The sequence below is a fragment of the Symphalangus syndactylus genome, chromosome 14, assembly GCF_028878055.3.
Source record: "Symphalangus syndactylus isolate Jambi chromosome 14, NHGRI_mSymSyn1-v2.1_pri, whole genome shotgun sequence".
NCBI lineage: Eukaryota > Metazoa > Chordata > Mammalia > Primates > Hylobatidae > Symphalangus > Symphalangus syndactylus.
Window position 1 is genome coordinate 75737553 of NC_072436.2, and position 20641 is coordinate 75758193.

Sequence of the window (20641 nt, forward strand, 5' to 3'; positions counted from 1 at the left end):
TTTGAAAGTAGCAGACATAAGAACACTTCAGCATGTATCTCCTGCATAACCACACCACCATTATCATACCAAAGGATCAACGATAATTCTATCTCATCTTCAAACTTCCCCACTTGTCCCAAAAATGCTTTTTACAGCTCACTCCAACCCAACCTAAGATCCAATCAAGGTTCACTCACTCTATTTAGTTTAGTCTCTTAATCCAGAATAATTCCCCCATATTTTTTGTTTTCCATTATACTGTCTGAAGAGACCTAGCCAGTTGTCTTGTAGAATGTCTTCTATTTTGGATTTTCTTATTTCCTTATGGTGTCATTTAACATATTTCTTTTCTTCCTACAAACTAGAAGTTAAGTCTTGGCTCAATTAGATTCAGGTTACTTTGGCAAGAACACTCTACACGTTAGGCTGTCCATCAATGATGCTGTTTGATCACTGGGTTAATATGGTGATCACCAAATCTGTGCTGTAAAGGTACACTTCCCCTTTGAATTAGGATGTATAAATATCCTCTTGGGTTGTTTTTTTTTTTTTGAGACGGAGTTTCACTCTGTCGCCCAGGCTGGAGTGCAGTGGCGCGATCTCAGCTCACTGCAAGCTCCACCTCCCGGGTTCACGCCATTCTCCTGCCTCAGCCTCCTGAGTAGCTGGGACTACAGGCGCCTGCCACCACGCCCGGCTAATTTTTTGTATTTTTAGTAGAGATGGGGTTTCACCAGGTTAGCCAGGATGATCTTGATCTCCTGACCTCGTGATCCGCCCACCTCGGCCTCCTAAAGTGTTGGGATTACAGGCATGAGCCACCGTGCCTGGCCATTTTTTTTGAGACAGAGTCTTGCTCTTTCGCCCAGGCTGGAGTGCAGTGGCGCAATCTCGGCTCACTGCAACCTCCACCTCCCAGGTTCAAGCAATTACCTGCCTCAGCCTCCCTAGTAGCTGTGAGTGATTACAGGCGTCCACCATCATACCCGGCTAATTTTTGTATTTTTAGTAGAGACAGGGTTTCACCATGTTGGCCAGGCTGGTCTCGAACTCCTGACCTCGTAATCCACTCGCCTCAGCCTCCCAAAGTGTTGGGATTACAGGCATGAGCCACTACGCCCAGCCAAATATCCTACTTCTTAGCAACTTTTACCCCAATAGTTTTAGCACCCACTGATAATCTTTGTCTGAAATAATTATTACATTGGGGTTGGAAATGGTGATTTCCAAAGTCCAGCATTCCTTCTGCATTTTTTAGCTCACAATATTCTATAAACAGCAGATGAACTTTCTTTTCTTCTCTCCCCTTTTTAACAATATGGATGCATAGATTTCTGTTGTTAAATCATTACCTTCATTCTTCTCTTTTTTTGAGACAAGGTCTTGCTCTGTTGCCCAGGCTGCGGTGCAGTGGCATGAGCATAACTCACTGCAGCCTCAAGCTCCTGGGCTCAAGCGACCCTCCCACCTCAGCTCCTGAGTAGCTGGGACTACAGGTGTGCATCACCCCTAGCTAATTTTTGTATTTTTTGTAGAGACAAGGACTTGCTACGTTGCCCAGATGGGTTTCAAACTCCTGGCCTTAAGCAATCCTTCCACCTCACCCTCCCAAAATGCTGGGATTACAGGGGTTAGGCACTACATCCAGTCCCAGTATTCTTTTTAATTGTTAAATTGTCCTGAATTTGGCCCATGGAAACTCCTTCAAGCTGGCTCCTAAGATCTTTTGATATGAACTCACCAGTCTTTGAATACTTCCTATAGGCATCTCTGGTTTTTAAGACTTGTTTATATAATATTTATTTGCTGAAATTCCTGCAACATCTGCTTATTGGTTTTAGTTCTACTTTTTGCAGCAATAGAACATTTTACTCCTTCCACGTGGAATGTTCTGTTATTTAAATGCAGATACTATATTTGGGTTGGAACAATTCTACAATACGACTTCACTAACATCACACAAGTATATAAATCATTAATTTAGCCCTACCGATATGCTCACTTTATTCCTGACTCTCACACTTTAGGATGTCCAATACACTTATTACCTGATTCAATTTCCAAAAGCTGCTAAGAGGTTAAACGTTCATTTTCAAGCTTCCAAATGTTCCCATGTCAAAATGGTTGCATCAAAGGGGCCAGGTCAGAATTTCCTACATATATTCTGGGGTAGATTCATGCAGTGGGTCACAGCAAGTCCTTGCTACCACTACAGTAACCACAAAAGTATTATCAAATACTGCATTAATACTTACCAGCTGAGTTACACCCAGCATTATTTATTATCCTAACAATCCTCTAACATTTGCATACAGATTTTTGCAGTTTATTATAATATTTTTATACATAAAGAGCACATAAAATGCAGATGTGCCCTCTCTCTAGGGTATACCCAATCAACACTGTGTATTACTATACATATTGGCTCAGGCTAGTCAAGGAAAGCCTGATGAGCCTTGAGCAAACAATGTCCCCACTCTGAACAGATAAAGAGTACTCTGTCCTCTAAAATCAATACACCTTCAAATACAGGTAGGCAGACAGTAACCCTTCAAGTGGGCACACATACTCAAGTTCCTCTCTTTGAAGACCTATATCCAGTATCTGAAATTTATTGGTGGCATTTACCCATTAGGAAAAACACTTCTAATTATACATGGGAAGTTAATCAATCATATTAAACACATAAAATAGTATACCACTTTATATTTCTTATTTCTTTTCCAGTATGATTAAAGCACACTGAAGGTGGAAAGAATCTTTATCAAGTGCTTTGCAACTCTGAGCAGGGAGTATGAAATATTTACTCACTACACTATAAAGGTACAACAATAATACAATAATTAAAATAATAATAAGATACATAATAAAATGTGACTTTCAGTACTAAGCACAGAGGATAGGGGAAAAAAAAGAATGCCTAATTTCTAGTTAGTTATCTAGGGCTCCTTGAGTGATGTGAAATTTTGACATTTCTGAACAATAATAGAAAAAAAAGAACAAATGAGAAAGAGAAGGCAATGTAAAACAAATGTTAAAGGCAAAAGTAAATCAAATCAGCATGTAAAGAAAATATCCACAAAAGTATACCAATCATTCAGAAGGTACCTTTGTTCAGAAGAGGAAGGAAGTCAGGTGCTTTTTCCCGAAAAACCCATTGAGCATCCTCAGCTTTCATGGACACTTCCTTTGTCTGAACTAGGAAAAAGCCTTTACCAACCATCTGTGAAAATAAAATTTGATTGAGATTTTAAAATGAACTTCTGAGACTAAAACAATGATTTCCTATTCTAGTATTTCTCTGTATAAAATGCAACAAGAGCACACTGATTTTTGTTTTAATTATAAGTCTAATTCAGGGTGTTTGCTATAATAAGTTCTCACTATATGAGATTCTTTCTTACAGATAGGTGGTTCTGGTTTAGTATTGCAGTTAAGATTAAGGGTCAAATAAATGTGAATTATCTCTCAAGTTTAAAACATGATTAAAATTTTTCTACGACCAGATGGAAGTTTTAGTTTGGTGATACTGCAAATGTCCAATAAGAAGAGAATGGTTAAGTAAATTATGGTACAGTCACGTGATGAAATGCCACAGTTCATTACATTTATCATAGTTCATTAAATGCAACAAAAATGTTATAATAAAATGAGGAAAAGCTTATGTAATAATGTTAATTTTACTTTTATTTGTTTTTCCTTTTTTTCTTTTTTTTTGAGATAGGGTGTCACTCTGTTGCCCTGGCTGGAATGTAGTGGTGCAATCATAGCTCACTGCAGCCTCAAACGCCTGGGTTCAAACGATTGTCCCACCTCAGCCTCCCAAGCAGCTAGGACTACAGGCCCGTGCCACCATGCCTGGCTAATTTTTAAAATTTTTTTGTAGAAACAGGTTCTCGCCATGTTGCCAGGCTGATCTTGAACTCCTGGGCTCAAGCCATCCTCCTGCCTCAGCCACCCAAGATGCTGGAATTATAAGCATGAGCCACTGTACCTGGCCAATAATGTTAATTTTAAAAGGCATGATACAAATTTATATAGTATAGCACAATAATGGTAGATCACACTTATGGAGCACTTACTATGTGGCAGGCAGTTTTATGTACTTTAGAAATATATATTTAACCCTCTCATGAAGTAGGTATCATTACCCTCATTGTACAGATGTGAAAACTAAGGCGCACAGTGATTAAGGAACTTGCCCAAGGACATTTAACAATTAAGTGACAGAGCTGTGATTCAAACCTAGTGAATCTGATTACAGACTAAATAAATTTAAAAATGATTCCTAAAAAGATTATTCAAGGTATGGTACAATTATGTATTGATTTTAAACTTATTTTATTCTTTCTTATTTCTATAATTCTCCACAATGAGGGCATATTAATTTTTAAAGTAATTATGAAAGTAGTTTTTTTTTTTTTTTTTTTTGAGACGGAGTCTCGCTCTGTCACCCAGGCTGGAGTGCAGTGGCGCAATCTCGGCTCACTGCAAGCTCCGCCTCCCGGGTTCACGCCATTCTCCCGCCTCAGCCTCTCCGAGTAGCTGGGACTACAGGCGCCAGCCACCGCGCCCGGCTAATTTTTTGTATTTTTAGTAGAGACGGGGTTTCACCGTGGTCTCGATCTCCTGACCTCGTGATCCGCCCGCCTCGGCCTCCCAAAGTGCTGGGATTACAAGCGTGAGCCACCGCGCCCGGCCGAAAGTAGTTTTTAAAAATGCAAAGTCAGCCCAGCATCATGGCTCACACGTGCATCCCAAGCATTCTGAGAGGCCAAGGTGGGAGGATTGCTTGAGACCAGGAGTTTGAGACCAGTCTGGGCAACACAGCAAGACCCCATCTTTATAAAAAATTTTTTAAAATTAGCCAGGTGTGGTGGTATGTGCTTGTAGTCCTAGCTACTCAGGAGGCTGAAGTGGGAGGATCCCTTTAGCCCAGGAGTTAGAGGCTACACTGAGCTATGATCTTACCATTGCATTCCAGCCTGGACAATAGAGCAAAACCTTGTCTCTAAAAAAAAAACAAAAAAAAAAGTAGTCATTCCAACCACTTAATTTTTAGCAAAGCTTGTTAGGTTTTTAATAATTAAAAGTAACATATATTCTCAACACAGAACATTTGAAAAATAAAAAATAGAAATGAAGAAATATCAGCCAGGGTGCTGCAACTAAAAGATGCTACTGCCATACAGGTATACTCTCCCAGTTTTCTTTTTCTCCCATTACAGAAATAATATATGCTCATTGTTAAATCCATAGAACTACAAAAAAAAGAAAATCTCGCTCTTAATCAACTGCCTAAGAATAAGCATGACTGTTAACATTTAAGTATCTATAACTTTCCAGACTTAACTACTTAAAAAAATCAGTTATTTACCTAATATTCTACAAATTTTCACTTACTTGATTGTGACATTTTCTACATAAAATCAGTTTTAATGGCTGATAGTATTTTATCCTATGGCTACATTATTCCATACCATTCCATCAAATTTTATCAAACTCAAATCCTATTTCAGAACCCTCATTCAATGCTGCCTCCGAAAAAAGAAACATACATTTAAAAATTGTAGAGAATTACATGAACATCACTGCCAGAAGACTGTAAAATAAAAATATCAGGAACAATTCTACCTCTCTTATTTTCTAGAGTGCTTATCATCTCTCATTTTATAAACACAAACTGATGAGATTATGATGATTACTTCAAAATAATGTTACCTAAATAATAAACTATATTTTAATATTTCACTGCAGATATTTGGAGAGACTCCTTTTCATGAAAATTCTACTTTTAAAGACTTGAAAATAGTGGTAACTACCCAACTTCAATTTCAGATGATGAAATACTCCCAAACAATTCAAACTATTTTACTCTATTTTATCCTGTACATATCTGTGATGTAGGTAAGAGAAGTCGAGGAAAAAAACACAATTTTTATTGTTTGTTTGTTTTTGAGACGGAGTCTTGCTCTCTCGCCCAGGCTGGAGTGCAGTGGTGGGATCTCGGCTCACTGCAACCTCCGCCTTGTGGGTGCAGGCAATTCCCTGCCACAGCCTCCCGAGTAGCTGGGATTACAAGCACCCATCACCATGCCCGGCTAATTTTTGTATTTTTAGTACAGATGGGGTTTCACCATCTTGGCCAGGCTGGTCTTGAACTCCTGACCTCGTGATCCACCCGCCTCGGCCTCCCAAAGTGCTGGGATTACAGGCATGAGCCACTGTGCCCAGCTGGAATCTGATTTTTAGGTGAGAAGACCAAAGTCTAGTAACTTCTCTTGGCTCCCTATGGAATGTCTTTCTGCTTTACCTAGCCTTTTTGGACTTCCTAACCTCTCTCAAACTGTATACTTCCTATTGCAAAAAAAAAAAAAAAAAAAAAAAAAAAATCATTATTTAATGCATTAAAACAATGTGAAACAAAATTCTGTAATCCTCCTGGGGTTTAACAAATATAGAGTTAGCAATCATAGTTTCAGTCTAAGCTGTCCTAAGACATTTGTGTTATGACATGAGACTCAAGTTTTATTTTTTCATCTCAAGATTCACTAGCTTCTATACATATTTCCCTGAGAACTCATCTCATTTTTTAAAAAAATGTAATCTCTCAATATAGTACATAAATCTTTTGTCTTTCAGCATGTTTTGATACCCTCTTCACATGTACTTGGTATTTTATTTTTTTGTTTGTTTGTTCTCTTCATTCCTTAATTCTGTACTTTCAGAATAAGATAGGATAACTATAGCCAAATAGTCCCTAGACTGGAAGGCCCTAGAGTCCACATGCTTTCAGTCACATTCCTGCTCCACCAGGCATTCAGCAACTTTCCTTTACCACTGAGGGAGCATAACAGCATCATGTTTAAGGGTTAAGGTGTGGCCTACACAGCCAGACTGCCTGGATTGGAATCATGGCTCTGCTGTTTACCAGCTGAATGACCTTTTGCAAGGTACTTACCCTCTTTATGGTCTATTTTTCATATCTGTAAAATGGGGAATAATAGCACCTATTTCATAGAGTTGTTTTGAGTATTGAGTTAATTCATTTAAATTCCTTACAATAGTGCCCGGCATATAGTAAACACTATGTAAGTGTTAGTTATTATTATTGCTGTGGGATTATTGTTTATATTGTATTCCAGAGGATATCTAAAGAACACCATTCTTCCTGGTCATATTCTTTTCAAGGGTACACAATACTGCCATTTCACATACCAGATACCAAAGGTTAAAAGGTTAAGAACATTTGATGAATCATGAAGAAACACTGTTTTGATGGCTTTTTCTTTAAACATGCTAAATATTCTTTATGTCCACTCCTCATTACCTATGAAAAAGGAGTTTAACCTAAATAATTACATATTTTGAAAATTGTATGTAGTTTTTTTTAAAATCACCATACTGCATAATGAAAACATTTACCTCTCAGATGTTGGATTAACATGTGATCAGATAGCTCAAAAGCCAGAAGCACATTTTTCTGTATCTTACCAGATTCATAGAATGTTTTTATCACATAGGCATAAGCAAAAAAGAATATATAAAAGTCTTAAAAATTATACTTTGGCTTGTTGGTTTAAAAACTATACCTCAGATATACTTTGTAGATTTCAGACATTTCTACATGGGTTTTCTACATTGTGGAATATATAGCTATTGAGAGGTATTTGTTTTTAGTATTTTCCTAAAATCATTCCTTTTGATATGTTCCAACTTTAAAAAAAAAAATCCATTCAAAAAGAGACTTCATGAGTTTTCCAGCCGAGTGTGGTGGCTCTCGCCTATAATCCCAGAACTTTGGGAGGCCGAGGCGGATGGATTGCTTGAGGTCAGGAGTTCGAGACCAGCCTAACCAACATGGCAAAACCCTGTCTCTACTAAAAATACAAAAATTAGTGGGCATAGTGGCAGGCATCTGTAATCCTAGCTACTCGGGAGGCTGAGGCAGGAGAATCGCTTAAACCCGGGAGGCAGAGGTTGCAGTGAGCTGAGATCGCGCCACTGCACTCCAGCCTGGGAGACAAAGTGAGACTCCGTCTCAAAAAAAGAAGAAGAGACTTGATGAGTTTTCCATTCACTTCTCCATTTCTTTAAGTTTGGTTTTTAAATTCAAACAGATCCCTCCTGAAGGAACCTGATTAATGGATAATCAATACATCCTACTGCTGCCTTCCCACTGGAGCACCCAACTAAGGAACTGCTGCTTCTGGAGCCCCTAACCTCTGTATCTCCAATTATTTTTCAAGCAGAAGCTGCTACCCCAAAAACCCTTCTCTATTCATGAGCTCACCAAGACCCACTGTTCATGAGCCTATGAGCTTTGCCAACCTAGCTTCCATCCCACTCTTCTGCATCAAGCTCCTTTCTATGGCAATAAAGGAAAATAAGGAACATAATGTGGAGGTTGCTCTCACAGTCACAACAGGGTCCAAAAGTTGTATTCCTAAATGTACTTTTGGCTGGCGTGGTGGCTTATGCCTGTAATCCCAGCACTTTGGGAGGCTGAGGCAGGTGGATCACAAGGTCAAAAGATTGAGACCATCCTGGCCAACATGGTGAAACCCCGTCTCTACTAACAATACAAAAAAAATTAGCTGGGCGTGGTGGCACCCACCTGTAGTCCCAGCTACTTGGGAGGCTGAGGCAGGAAAATTGCTTGAACCCAGGAGGCAGAGGTTGCAGTGAGCCGAGATCGCACCACTGCACTCCAGCCTGGCGACAGAGCGAGACCCTGTCGCACACACACACACACACACACACACAAAATTGCATTTTCTTACCCCCTAACCAATTAGAACTCCAAAGAAATTTCCCCACTAAATAATTATAAAATGTCATGCTTTACTAAGCAGTACTACTTTTGTGAGCTTCTCTGGAAATCATCTAGTATAATGGAAACTCTTTAAGGGCAGAGAATTTTGTCTATGTATCTTCATCTCCAGCACATACTGTAGTTCATCATTTCTGAGTTGCTATCAATTATAAGATGCATTCCAGATAAGCAAAATCATGGAAAACAAATAGGCATCCTATCATCAGTGAAATATGCTAACAGTAACTAGCAAATAATAGGTGCTTAATGCTTACTGAATTGAATTATATATTTTTAAAGTTTCTTTGGGAAAGTATTTTGAGGCCCAAGCAATCTACTTACAAACAAATGCTTTTTTTTTATTTTTTTTATTTTATTATTATTATACTTTAAGTTTTAGGGTACATGTGCACAATGTGCAGGTTTGTTACATATGTATACATGTGCCATGTTGGTGTGCTGCACCCATTAACTCGTCATTTAGCATTAGGTATATCTCTTTTTATTTTTATTTTTTGCTTTCATCTTTTATTCATTTTTTTTTCTTTTTTTTATTATTATACTTTAGGTTTTAGGGTACATGTGCACAATGTGCAAGTTTGTGACATATGTATCCATGTGCCATGTTGTTTTGCTGCACCCATTAACTCGTCATTTAGCATCAGGTATATCTCCTAATGCTATCCCTCCCCCCTCCCACCACCCCACAACAGTCCCCAGAGTGTGATGTTCCCCTTCCTGTATCCATGTGTTCTCATTGTTCAATTCCCACCTATGAGTGAGAATATGCAGTGTTTGGTTTTTTGTCCTTGCAATAGTTTACTGAGAATTATGATTTCCAGTTTCATCCATGTCCCTACAAAGGACATGAACTCATCATTTTTTATGGCTGCATAGTATTCCATGGTGTACATTTGCCACATTTTCTTAATCCAGTCTATCGTTGTTGGACATTTGGGTTGGTTCCAAGTCTTTGCTATTGTGAATAGTGCTGCAATAAACATACGTGTGCATGTGTCTTTATAGCAGCATGATTTATCGTCCTTTGGGTATATACCCAGTAATGGGATGGCTGGGTCAAATGGTATTTCTAGTTCTAGATCCCTGAGGAATTGCCACACTGACTTCCACAATGGTTGAACTAGTTTACAGTCCCACCAACAGTGTAAAAGTGTTCCTATTTCTCCACCTCCTCTCCAGCACCTGTTGTTTCCTGACTTTTTAATGATAGCCATTCTAACTGGTGTGAGATGGTATCTCATTGTGGTTTTGATTGCATTTCTCTGATGGCCAGTGATTGATGAACATTTTTTCATGTGTTTTTTGGCTGCATAAATGTCTTCTTTTGAGAAGTGTCTGTTCATGTCCTTTGCCCACTTTTTGATGGGGTTGTTTTTTTCTTGTAAATTTGTTTGAGTTCATTGTGATTCTGGATATTAGCCCTTTGTCAGATGAGTAGGTTGCAAAAATTTTCTCCCATTTTGTAGGTTGCCTGTTCACTCTGATGGTAGTTTCTTTTGCTGTGCAGAAGCTCTTTAGTTTAATTAGATCCCATTTGTCAATTTTGGCTTTTGTTGCCATTGCTTTTGGTGTTTTAGACATGAAGTCCTTGCCCATGACTATGTCCTGAATGGTGATGCCTAGGTTTTCTTCTAGGGTTTTTATGGTTTTAGGTCTAACATGTAAGTCTTTAATCCATCTTGAATTAATTTTTGTATAAGGTGTAAAGAAGGGATCCAGTTTCAGCTTTCTACATATGGCTAGCCAGTTTTCCCAGCACCATTTATTAAATAGGGAATCCTTTCCCCATTTCTTGTTTTTATCAAGTTTGTCAAAGATCAGATAGTTGTAGATATGCAGCGTTATTTCTGAGGGCTCTGTTCTGTTCCATTGATCTATATCTCTGTTTTGGTACCAGTACCATGCTGTTTTGGTTACTGTAGCCTTGTAGTATAGTTTGAAGTCAGGTAGTGTGATGCCTCCAGCTTTGTTCTTTGGGCTTAGGATTGACTTGGCAATGCGGGCTCTTTTTTGGTTCCATATGAACTTTAAAATAGTTTTTTCCAATTCTGTGAGGAAAGTCATTGGTAGCTTGATGGGGATGGCATTGAATCTATAATTTACCTTGGGCAGTATGGCTGTTTTCACGATATTGATTCTTCCAACCCATGAGCATGGAATGTTCTTCCATTTGTTTGTATCCTCTTTTATTTCATTGAGCAGTGGTTTGTAGTTCTCCTTGAAGAGGTCCTTCATGTCCCTTGTAAGTTGGATTCCTAGGTATTTTATTCTCTTTGAAGCAATTGTGAATGGGAGTTCACTTATGATTTGACTGTCTGTTATTGGTGTACAAGAATGCTTGTGATTTTTGTACATTGATTTTGTATCCTGAGACTTTGCTGAAGTTGCTTATCAGCTTAAGGAGATTTTGGGCTGAGACAATGGGGTTTTCTAGATATACAATCATGTCATCTGCAAACAAGGACAGTTTGACTTCCTCTTTTCCTAATTGAATACCCTTTATTTCCTTCTCCTGCCTGATTGCCCTGGCCAGAACTTCCAACACTATGTTGAATAGGAGTGGTGAGAGAGGGCATCCCTGTCTTGTGCCAGTTTTCAAAGGGAATGCTTCCAGTTTTTGCCCATTCAGTATGATATTGGCTGTGGGTTTGTCATAGATAGCTCTTATTATTTTGAGATACATCCCATCAATACCTAATTTATTGAGAGTTTTTAGCATGAAGGGTTGTTGAATTTTGTCAAAGGCCTTTTCTGCATCTATTGAGATAATCATGTGGTTTTTGTCTTTGGTTCTGTTTATATGCTGGATTACATTTATTGGTTTGCGTATGTTGAACCAGCCTTGCATCCCAGGGATGAAGCCCACTTGATCATGGTGGATAAGCTTTTTGATGTGCTGCTGGATTCGGTTTGCCAGTATTTTATTGAGGATTTTTGCATCAATGTTCATCAAGGATATTGGTCTAAAATTCTCTTTTTTGGTTGTGTCTCTGCCTGGCTTTGGTATCAGGATGATGCTGGCCTCATAAAATGAGTTAGGGAGGATTCCCTCTTTTTCTATTGATTGGAATAGTTTCAGAAGGAATGGTACCAGTTCCTCCTTGTACCTCTGGTAGAATTCAGCTGCGAATCCATCTGGTCCTGGACTCTTTTTGGTTGGTAAGCTATTGATTACTGCCACAATTTCAGAGCCTGTTATTGGTCTATTCAGAGATTCAACTTCTTCCTGGTTTAGTCTTGGGAGGGTATATGTGTCGAGGAATGTATCCATTTCTTTTAGATTTTCTAGTTTATTTGCGTAGAGGTGTTTGTAGTATTCTCTGATGGTAGTTTGTATTTCTGTGGGATTGGTGGTGACATCCCCTTTATCATTTTTTATTGCGTCTATTTGATTCTTCTCTCTTTTCTTCTTTATTAGTCTTGCTAGCGGTCTATCAATTTTGTTGATCTTTTCAAAAAACCAGCTCCTGGATTCATTGATTTTTTTTTCTTTTTTTTTAATATATGCTTTTATTTTTCCGTCATTACAAACACAACTGAATATCAAATGCACAAAGTAAGAATTATACGGGGAAAAAAAAATCAGATACGTTCATATATATATCACCTTTTCAAGGCTATTTCCATCCAGAATAACCTTGGTTTGCCAGGGCCAATAGAAAGAAGTCACAAAATCGCCTTTAGTCAAATTTGTGTGTTTGCTTTCTTCTATAATTCCAATACCTCCACCATCAACGACTTGAGATAGCTGCCAAGGTGTTATATAATCAGTGCCAGTGTCTTCATTCATTCTACAATGAAGGCTGTCACTTCACACTTGGAAGGTTGCACAGTGGCCACGCAGAGGCGCTCCTCACTTCCCAGATGGGGTGGCCGGACAGAGGGGCTCCTCACTTCCCAGAAGGGGTGGCCAGGCAGAGGCGCTCCTCACTTCCCAGACGGGGCGGCCGGGCAGAGGCACTCCTCACTTCCCAGACGGGGCGGCCGGGCAGAGGCGCTCCTCACTTCCCAGACGATGGGCGGCCGGGCAGAGGCGCTCCTCACTTCCCAGACTGGGCGGCCGGGCAGAGGCGCTCCTCACTTCCCAGACGGGGCGGCCGGGCAGAGGCGCTCCTCACTTCCCAGACGGGGCGGCCGGGCAGAGGCGCTCCTCACTTCCCAGACCGGGTGGCCGGGCAGAGGCGCTCCTCACTTCCCAGATGGGGCGGCCGGGCAGAGATGCTCCTCACTTCCTAGATGGGGTGGCGGCCGGGCAGAGGTGCTCCTCACTTCCCCGACTGGGGGGCCAGGCAGAGGTGCTCCTCACTTCCCAGACGGGGCAGCCGGGCAGAGGTGCTCCTCACATCCCAGACGGGGCAGCCGGGCAGAGGTGCTCCTCACATCCCAGACGATAGGCGGCCGGGCAGAGGCGCTCCTCACTTCCCAGATGGGGCAGCAGGGCAGAGGCGCTCCTCATATCCCAGATGATGGGTGGCCAGGCAGAGACGTTCCTCACTTCCTATACGGGGTGGCGGCCAGGCAGAGGCACTCCTCACTTCCCAGATGGGGTCGCAGCCAGGCAGAGGCACTCCTCACATCCCAGATGATGGGCAGCCAGGCAGAGACGCTCCTCACTTCCTAGATGGGGTGGCGGCCAGGCAGAGGCTGTAATCTTAGCACTTTGGGAGGCTAAGGCAGGCGGCTGGGAGGTGGAGATTGTAGCGAGCCGAGATCACGCCACTACACTCCAGCCTGGGCAACTTTGAGCATTGAGTGAGCGAGACTCCATCTGTAATCCCAGCACTTTGGGAGGCTGAGGCGGGCAGATCACTGGAGGTCAGGAGTTAGACACCAGGCTGGCCAACACAGCGAAACCCCGTCTCCACCAAAAATGCAAAAACCAGCCAGGCATGGTGGTGTGCGCCTGCAATCCCAGATATTCGGCAGGCCGAGGCAGGAGAATCACGGGAGCCCATGGTAGGGAGGTCACAGTCAGCCGAGATTATGCCGCTGCACTCCAGTCTGGGCAACAGAGGGAGACCGTTGAAAAGGAAGGAAGGAGGGAGGGAGGGAGGGAAGGAAGGACATTAATTTTTTGAAGGGTTTTTTGTGTCTCTATTCCCTTCAGTTCTGCTGATTTTAGTTATTTCTTGCCTTCTGCTAGCTTTTGAATGTGTTTGCTCTTGCTTTTCTAGTTCTTTTAATTGTGATGTTAGGGTGTCAATTTTGGATCTTTCCTGCTTTCTCTTGTGGGCATTTAGTGCTATAAATTTCCCTCTACACTCTGCTTTGAATGTGTCCCAGAGATTCTGGTATGTTGTGTCTTTGTTCTCGTTGGTTTCAAAGAACATCTTTATTTCTGCCTTCATTTCGTTATGTACCCAGTAGTCATTCAGGAGCAGGTTGATCAGTTTCCATGTAGTTGAGCAGTTTTGAGTGAGTTTCTTAATCCTGAGTTCTAGTTTGATTGCACTGTGGTCTGAGAGACAGTTTGTTATAATTTCTGTTCTTTTACATTTGCTGAGGAGAGCTTTACTTCCAACTATGTGGTCAATTTTGGAATAGGTGTGGTGTGGTGCTGAAAAAAATGTATATTCTGTTGATTTGGGGTGGAGAGTTTGTAGATGTCTATTAGGTCCGCTTGGTGCAGAGCTGAGTTCAATTCCTGGGTATCCTTGTTAACTTTCTGTCTCGTTGATCTAATGTTAACAGTGGGGTGTTAAAGTCTCCCATTATTATTGTGTGGGAGCCTAAGTCTCTTTGTAGGTCACTAAGGACTTGCTTTATGAATCTGCGTGCTCCTGTATTGGGTGCATATATATTTAGGATAGTTAGCTCTTCTTGTTGAATTGCTCCTTTTACCATTATGTAATTGCCTTCTTTGTCTCTTTTGATCTTTGTTGGTTTAAAGTCTGTTTTATCAGAGACTAGGATTGGAACCCCTGCCTTTTTTGGTTTTCCATTTGCTTGGTAGATCTTCCTCCATCCTTTTATTTTGAGCCTATGTGTGTCTCTGCACGTGAGATGGGTTTCCTGAATACAGCACACTGATGGGTCTTGACTCTTTATCCAATTTGCCAGTCTGTGTCTTTTAACTGGAGTATTTAGTCTATTTACATTTAAAGTTATTGATGCAGTTTCTTCCTAGCCTTGATGATCTTTACAATTTGGCATGATTTTGCAGTGGCTGGTACCGGTTGTTCCTTTCCATGTTTAGTGCTTCCTTCAGGAGCTCTTTTAGGGAAGGCCTGGTGGTGACAAAATCTCTCAGCATTTGCTTGTCTGTTAAGTATTTTATTTCTCCTTCAGTTATGAAGCTTAGTTTGGCTGGATATGAAATTCTGGGTTGAAAATTCTTTTAAGAATGTTGAATATTGGCCCCCACTCTCTTCTGGCTTGTAGAGTTTCTGCCGAGAGATCAGCTGTTAGTCTGATGGGCTTCCCTTTGTGGGTAACCCGACCTTTCTCTCTGGCTGCTCTTAACATTTTTTCCTTCATTTCAACTTTGGTGAATCTGACACTTATGTGTCTTGGAGTTGCTCTTCTTGAGGAGTATCTTTGTGGTGTATTTCCTGAATCTGAATGTTGGCCTGCCTTGCTAGATTGGGGAAATTCTCCTGGATAATATCCTGCAGAGTGTTTTCCAACTTGGTTCCATTCTCCCCGTCACTTTCAGGTACACCAATCAGACGTAGATTTGGTCTTTTCACATAGTCCCATATTTCTTGGAGGCTTTGTTCATTTCTTTTTATTCTTTTTTCTCTAAACTTCCCTTCTCACTTCATTTCATTCATTTCATCTTCCATCACTGATACCCTTTCTTCCAGTTGATCGCATCGGCTTGTGAGGCTTCTGCATTCTTCACGTAGTTCTCGAGCCTTGGCTTTCAGCTCCATCAGCTCCTTTAAGCACTTCTCTGTATAGGTTATTCTAGTTATACATTCGTCTAAATTTTCTTCAAAGTTTTTTAACTTCTTTGCCTTTGGTTTGAATTTCCTCCTGTAGCTTGGAGTAGTTTGATCATCAGAAGCCTTCTTCTCTTAATTCGTCAAAGTCATTCTCCGTCCAGCTTTGTTCCGTTGCTGGTGAGGAACTGCGTTCCTTTGGAGGAGGAGAGGCGCTCTGCTTTTTAGAATTTTCAGTTTTTCTGCTCTGTTTTTTCCCCATCTTTGTGGTTTTATCTACTTTTGGTCTTTGATGATGGTGATGTACAGATGGGTTTTTGGTGTAGATGTCCTTTCTGTTTGTTAGTTTTCCTTCTAACAGACAGGACCCTCAACTGCAGGTCTGTTGGAGTTTGCTAGAGGTCCACTCCAGACTCTGTTTGCCTGGGTATCAGCAGCGGAGGCTGCAGAACAGCGGATTTTCGTGAACCGCGAATGCTGCTGCCTGATCATTCCTCTGGAAGTTTTGTCTCAGAGGAGTACCCAGCCATGTGAGGTGTCAGTCTGCTCCTACTTGGGGGTGCCTCCCAGTTAGGCTGCTCAGGGGTCAGGGACCCACCTGAGGAGGCAGTCTGCCCATTCTCAGATCTACAACTGTGTGCTGGGAGAACCACTACTCTCTTCAAAGCTGTCAGACAGGGACATTTAAGTCTGCAGAGGTTACTGCTGTCTTTTTGTTTGTCTGTGCCCTGCCCCCAGAGTGAAGCCTACAGAGGCAGGCAGGCCTCTTTGAGCTGTGGTGGGCTCCACCCGGTTCGAGCTTCCCGGCTGCTTTGTTTACCTAAGCAAGCCTGGGCAATGGTGAGAGCCCCTCCCCCACCCTCGCTGCCACCTTGAAGTTTGATCTCAGACTGCCGTGCTAGCAATCAGCGAGACTCTGTGGGCGTAGGACCCTCTGAGCCAGGTGCGGGATATAATCTCCTGGTGTGCCGTTTTTTAAGCCTGTCGGAAAAGTGCAGTATTAGGGTGGGAGTGACCTGATTTTCCAGGTGCCATCTGTCACCCCTTTCTTTGACTAGGAAAGGGAACTCCCTGACCCCTTGTGCTTCCCAAGTGAGGCAATGCCTCGTCCTGCTTCGGCTCATGCACGGTGCGCTGCACCCACTGTCCTGCGCCCACTGTCTGGCACTCCCTAGTAAGATGAACCCAGTAGCTCAGATGGAAATGCAGAAATCACCTGTCTTCTGCGTCGCTCATGCTGGGAGCTGTAGACCGGAGCTGTTCCTATTTGGCCATCTTGGCTCCCTCCCCAAAAACTTACAAACAAATCCTTAATGCTTACTGAGTTGAATTATATTTTTTTTAAAGTTTCTTTGAGAAAGTATTTTGAGGCCCAAGCAATCTACTTACAGATGAATCTACTGGGAGAGGGGGTGGTGGCAAAGGACTATAACTTGAGGGTTGCCTGTATTTCCAATAGCCAATTTGAAAAGAATGGAAGTACTCCAGAGTGGTACATTTTTAAATCTAGGTGTATGACTATTTCTCTTCTCTTTCTCCTTACCTCATCAATTAGTTTCCTGGCATTTGCAATAGTGTAATCACCAGCAAATAATATCACTAAGCATGATTCATCACTGCTCTTCTGTCTCTGACCCCGGGATATTGGAACAATGCTTCTATTGGCTTCTGTGGAAACACGAACAGCTTTGAGCTCTTCAGTAGTAGGTATAGGAACATAGTCCTGAACCACAGCATCTTCTGGAAGAAGGCTCCAGTTGAGTTCTCCTGACACAGGTGTAAAGTCATGAATGTTACTCCATGTATTGTTGAAGATACTGAGCCCTGCTTCTTTGAACTGGAAAGCTAATTCAGGATAGTACCATTGAAAACATCCAAATTTGATATTTGAGGAAGACTCAATGATGGGTTGAGTGGCACAACACAAAAAGACTTCCAGATTTCTACAATCACGCATACGAAATTGTTGGCAGGCTAATGTGCACTTGGAATCGCTGCAATTCCGGAAAAACACACTGCCTTTCATGGGTCCCAGAAAAATTATGCAGTTAGTACAGTCATCAATGGTAACTGTAGCAGAGTGATCAAAAATATAGATGTTAGAGTTCTCACAGTCTTGAATGAAAAACTGTTGTCCTGCTACTGTCCCAGGTAAGCGACCTACTGTTTCATCCTTCAGTCCACTGAACATGTAGTATTTTGGATCAACCTGCAGGAACAAAACACAGACCTTGAGTATTATTAACATTATTCAACAAATATCAACTAAAGGCCTATTGGCTGCCAGGCACAGTTCTTAGTGCTGAAATATAAATTCTTAATCTCAATGACTTTGAAACACAGTAAGAAAATGAACAAATTGTTTCTCTCAATAATAATATAAAACCTATGATCTTAGTCAATATATACACCTCCCAGAAGACACATCCCCTCTCTTTGCTATTAAATTGTGTTCTAGGCATGCAAAGCTAAAGGGTAGCCTCTGTGACACTATGGTTTGAATTTTCCCATGACTTAACCCAAGTGACACCTACATCATCATTGCTACTGTCAATATTGTCAGTAGGCTTTTAGCCTATTTGGAATTTATAAAAGTAAAAAATGTACTAAGCTTTGTAGAGTACCAGAGTCAAAAATATATTTTTAAATGATTGTTTTAATAAAAGGGGCTATGAAAAATTCAACTCATATCCTATGTATCTAATGATCTTAACCATGACCTTGTTATTTCAGCTTTCTGAAACTTTTTCTTTTTTGATGCTTCATTTTTAAAACTTCTAGTTTCTAAAAAATTCTGAGGCTGGGTGCAGTAGATCTTGCTTTTAATCCCAGCACTTTGGGAGGCCGAGGTGGGAGGATCAGATGAGACCAGGAGTTCGAGATCAGCCTGGCCAACATGGCGAAACCCTGTCTCTATTAAAAATACAAAAATTATCCAGGCGTGGTGGCGCATGTCTGTAATACCAGCTACTCAGGAGGCTGAGGCACAAGAATAGCTTGAGCCTCGGAGGTGGAGGTTGCAGTGAGCCGAGATCGCACCACTGCACTCCAGCTTGGGGGACAGAGTGAGACTCTGTCTCAAAAAATAATAATAATAAAATAAAATTCTGAAATTGGGAATGTACCCAGACTGAATATATTTCTCTATCCTTTTTCAAATCAATGTATGGTCTCAGTTTTCTAAACCCCAACTGATTTCTGCAATATGCTACAGAAAACAGAAGAACCTGAAGGCACAAGAATCAAAATATGTAAATGCAAGCAAATTTGATTCAAGCATTTATTAAGCTACAACACAATTATTCAAATTTGGCCATTTCTATTCTTAGATCTTCCAAACTATAGCTCGCTCCTTCCTTCGCTCTTCCTTCCTTCCTTCCTTGGTTTCCTTCCTTCCTTCGTTCCTTCCTTCCTTCCTCTCTTCCCTCCCTTCCTTCCCTTCCTTCCCTCCCTCCTTTCTGTCTCTCTCTCTTTCTTTCTTTCTTTTGAGATGGAGTCTCGCTCTGTCGCCCAGGCTGGAATGCAATGGCGCAATCTCAGCTCACTGCAAGCTCCACCTCCCGGGTTCAGGCCATTCTCCGCCTCAGCCTCCTGAGTAGCTGGGACCACAGGCGCCCACCACCATGCCTGGCTAATTTTGTTTTTGTATTTTTTTTTTTTTTTTTTTTTTCTGAGACGGAGTCTCGCCCTGTTGCCCAGGCTGGAGTGCAGTGGCATGAACTCGGCTCTCTCCTGTCTCAGCCTCCTGAGTAGCTGGGACTACAGGCACCCGCCACCATGCCTGGCTAATTTTTTGTATTTTTTAGTAGAGACGGGGTTTCACCATGTTACCCAGGATGGTCTCGATCTCCTGACCTCGTGATCCGCCCGCCTCAGCCTCCCAAAATGTTGGGATTACAGGCGTGAGCCACCACGCCTGACCCGTTTTTGTATTTTTAGTAGAGATGGGGTTTCACCATGTTAGCCAGGATGGTCTCGATCTCCTGGCCTTGTGATCCACCTGCCTTGGCCTCCCAAAGTGCTGGGATTACAGGTGTGAGCCACCGTGCCTGGCCTGTTTCTTTTTCTTTTTTTTTTTTTTTTTGAGATGGAGTTTCACTCTTGTCACCCAGGCTGGAGTGCAATGGCGCGATCTTGGCTCACTGCAACCTCCACCTCCCGGGTTCAAGCGATTCTCCTGCCTCAGCCTCCTGAGTAGCTGGGATTACAGGCGTGTGCAACCATGCCCAGGTAATTTTGTATTTTTAGTAGAGATGGGGTTTCACCATGTTAGCCGGGCTGGTCTTAAACTCCTGACCTTGGATGATCCACCCGCCTTGGCCTCCCAAAGTGCTGGGATTACAGGTGTGAGCCACCAAGCCCGGCCCACATAATCTTTTAAACAGTATGCCTGGAAAATGTCACATTAATTTTTTTTTATTTTAACTGAGCTATCAAAATATGGTCACTAAAAGCCTATTTTTGTTTCTTCCATGTGACTTTCTTATCTACTTCAACTGTTGTAACTGTTTGTGACTATATAAACTTCATGCAAAACTGTTCATGCAACATAGGCTCCCGTACATACCATATGTAAAAATTTGATTTACAAAGCAAAATTTAATCATCTTAATGATTAGCAAATGAGCTTAAATTGACTTAGTAATTGCACAATAGATACTGTACTTAGCCAGTTTTACATGCTATACTAGGAGGAACACTGGTCTGCAGTATGAGGCAATAAAAGAAGTACTCGTTTTCCAGTCCCAATTTTGTCCCCTATAAGCGACCTGATCTTGAAAAAGTCACCTTAATTTCTGGATATTCAGTATTCACTGAACATCCAATATCTGAATACCGAGTATGAGCCAGACATTCTTTTAGGCACTAAAATGAATAGGACCAGCTCTTTCCATAAAAGAAGTAAACATTCATCTAAACTAAACTAAAAACAACTTGA

At 41.5% G+C, this 20641-nt stretch overlaps 1 protein-coding gene across 3 annotated transcripts in view; it reads right to left on the bottom strand.

Annotated features, from left to right (window-relative positions):
- LOC129462191 (protein XRP2-like) overlaps positions 1 to 20641 on the bottom strand; it is a 58540-nt gene that overhangs the window by 19122 nt on the left and 18777 nt on the right. For 2 of the 3 annotated variants that reach the window (XM_055241968.2, XM_055241966.2), the window contains exons 2-3: positions 17246 to 17911; positions 3091 to 3205 (exon numbers count right to left, since the gene is read on the bottom strand). In XM_055241968.2, coding sequence (XP_055097943.1) covers positions 3091 to 3205; positions 17246 to 17893 — 763 coding nt within the window. In that variant the 5' untranslated portion in view covers positions 17894 to 17911. Of the gene's footprint in view, positions 1 to 3090; positions 3206 to 17245; positions 17912 to 20381; positions 20400 to 20641 lie in introns of those variants that run through there. The other variant, XM_055241967.2, reaches the window with a different exon arrangement.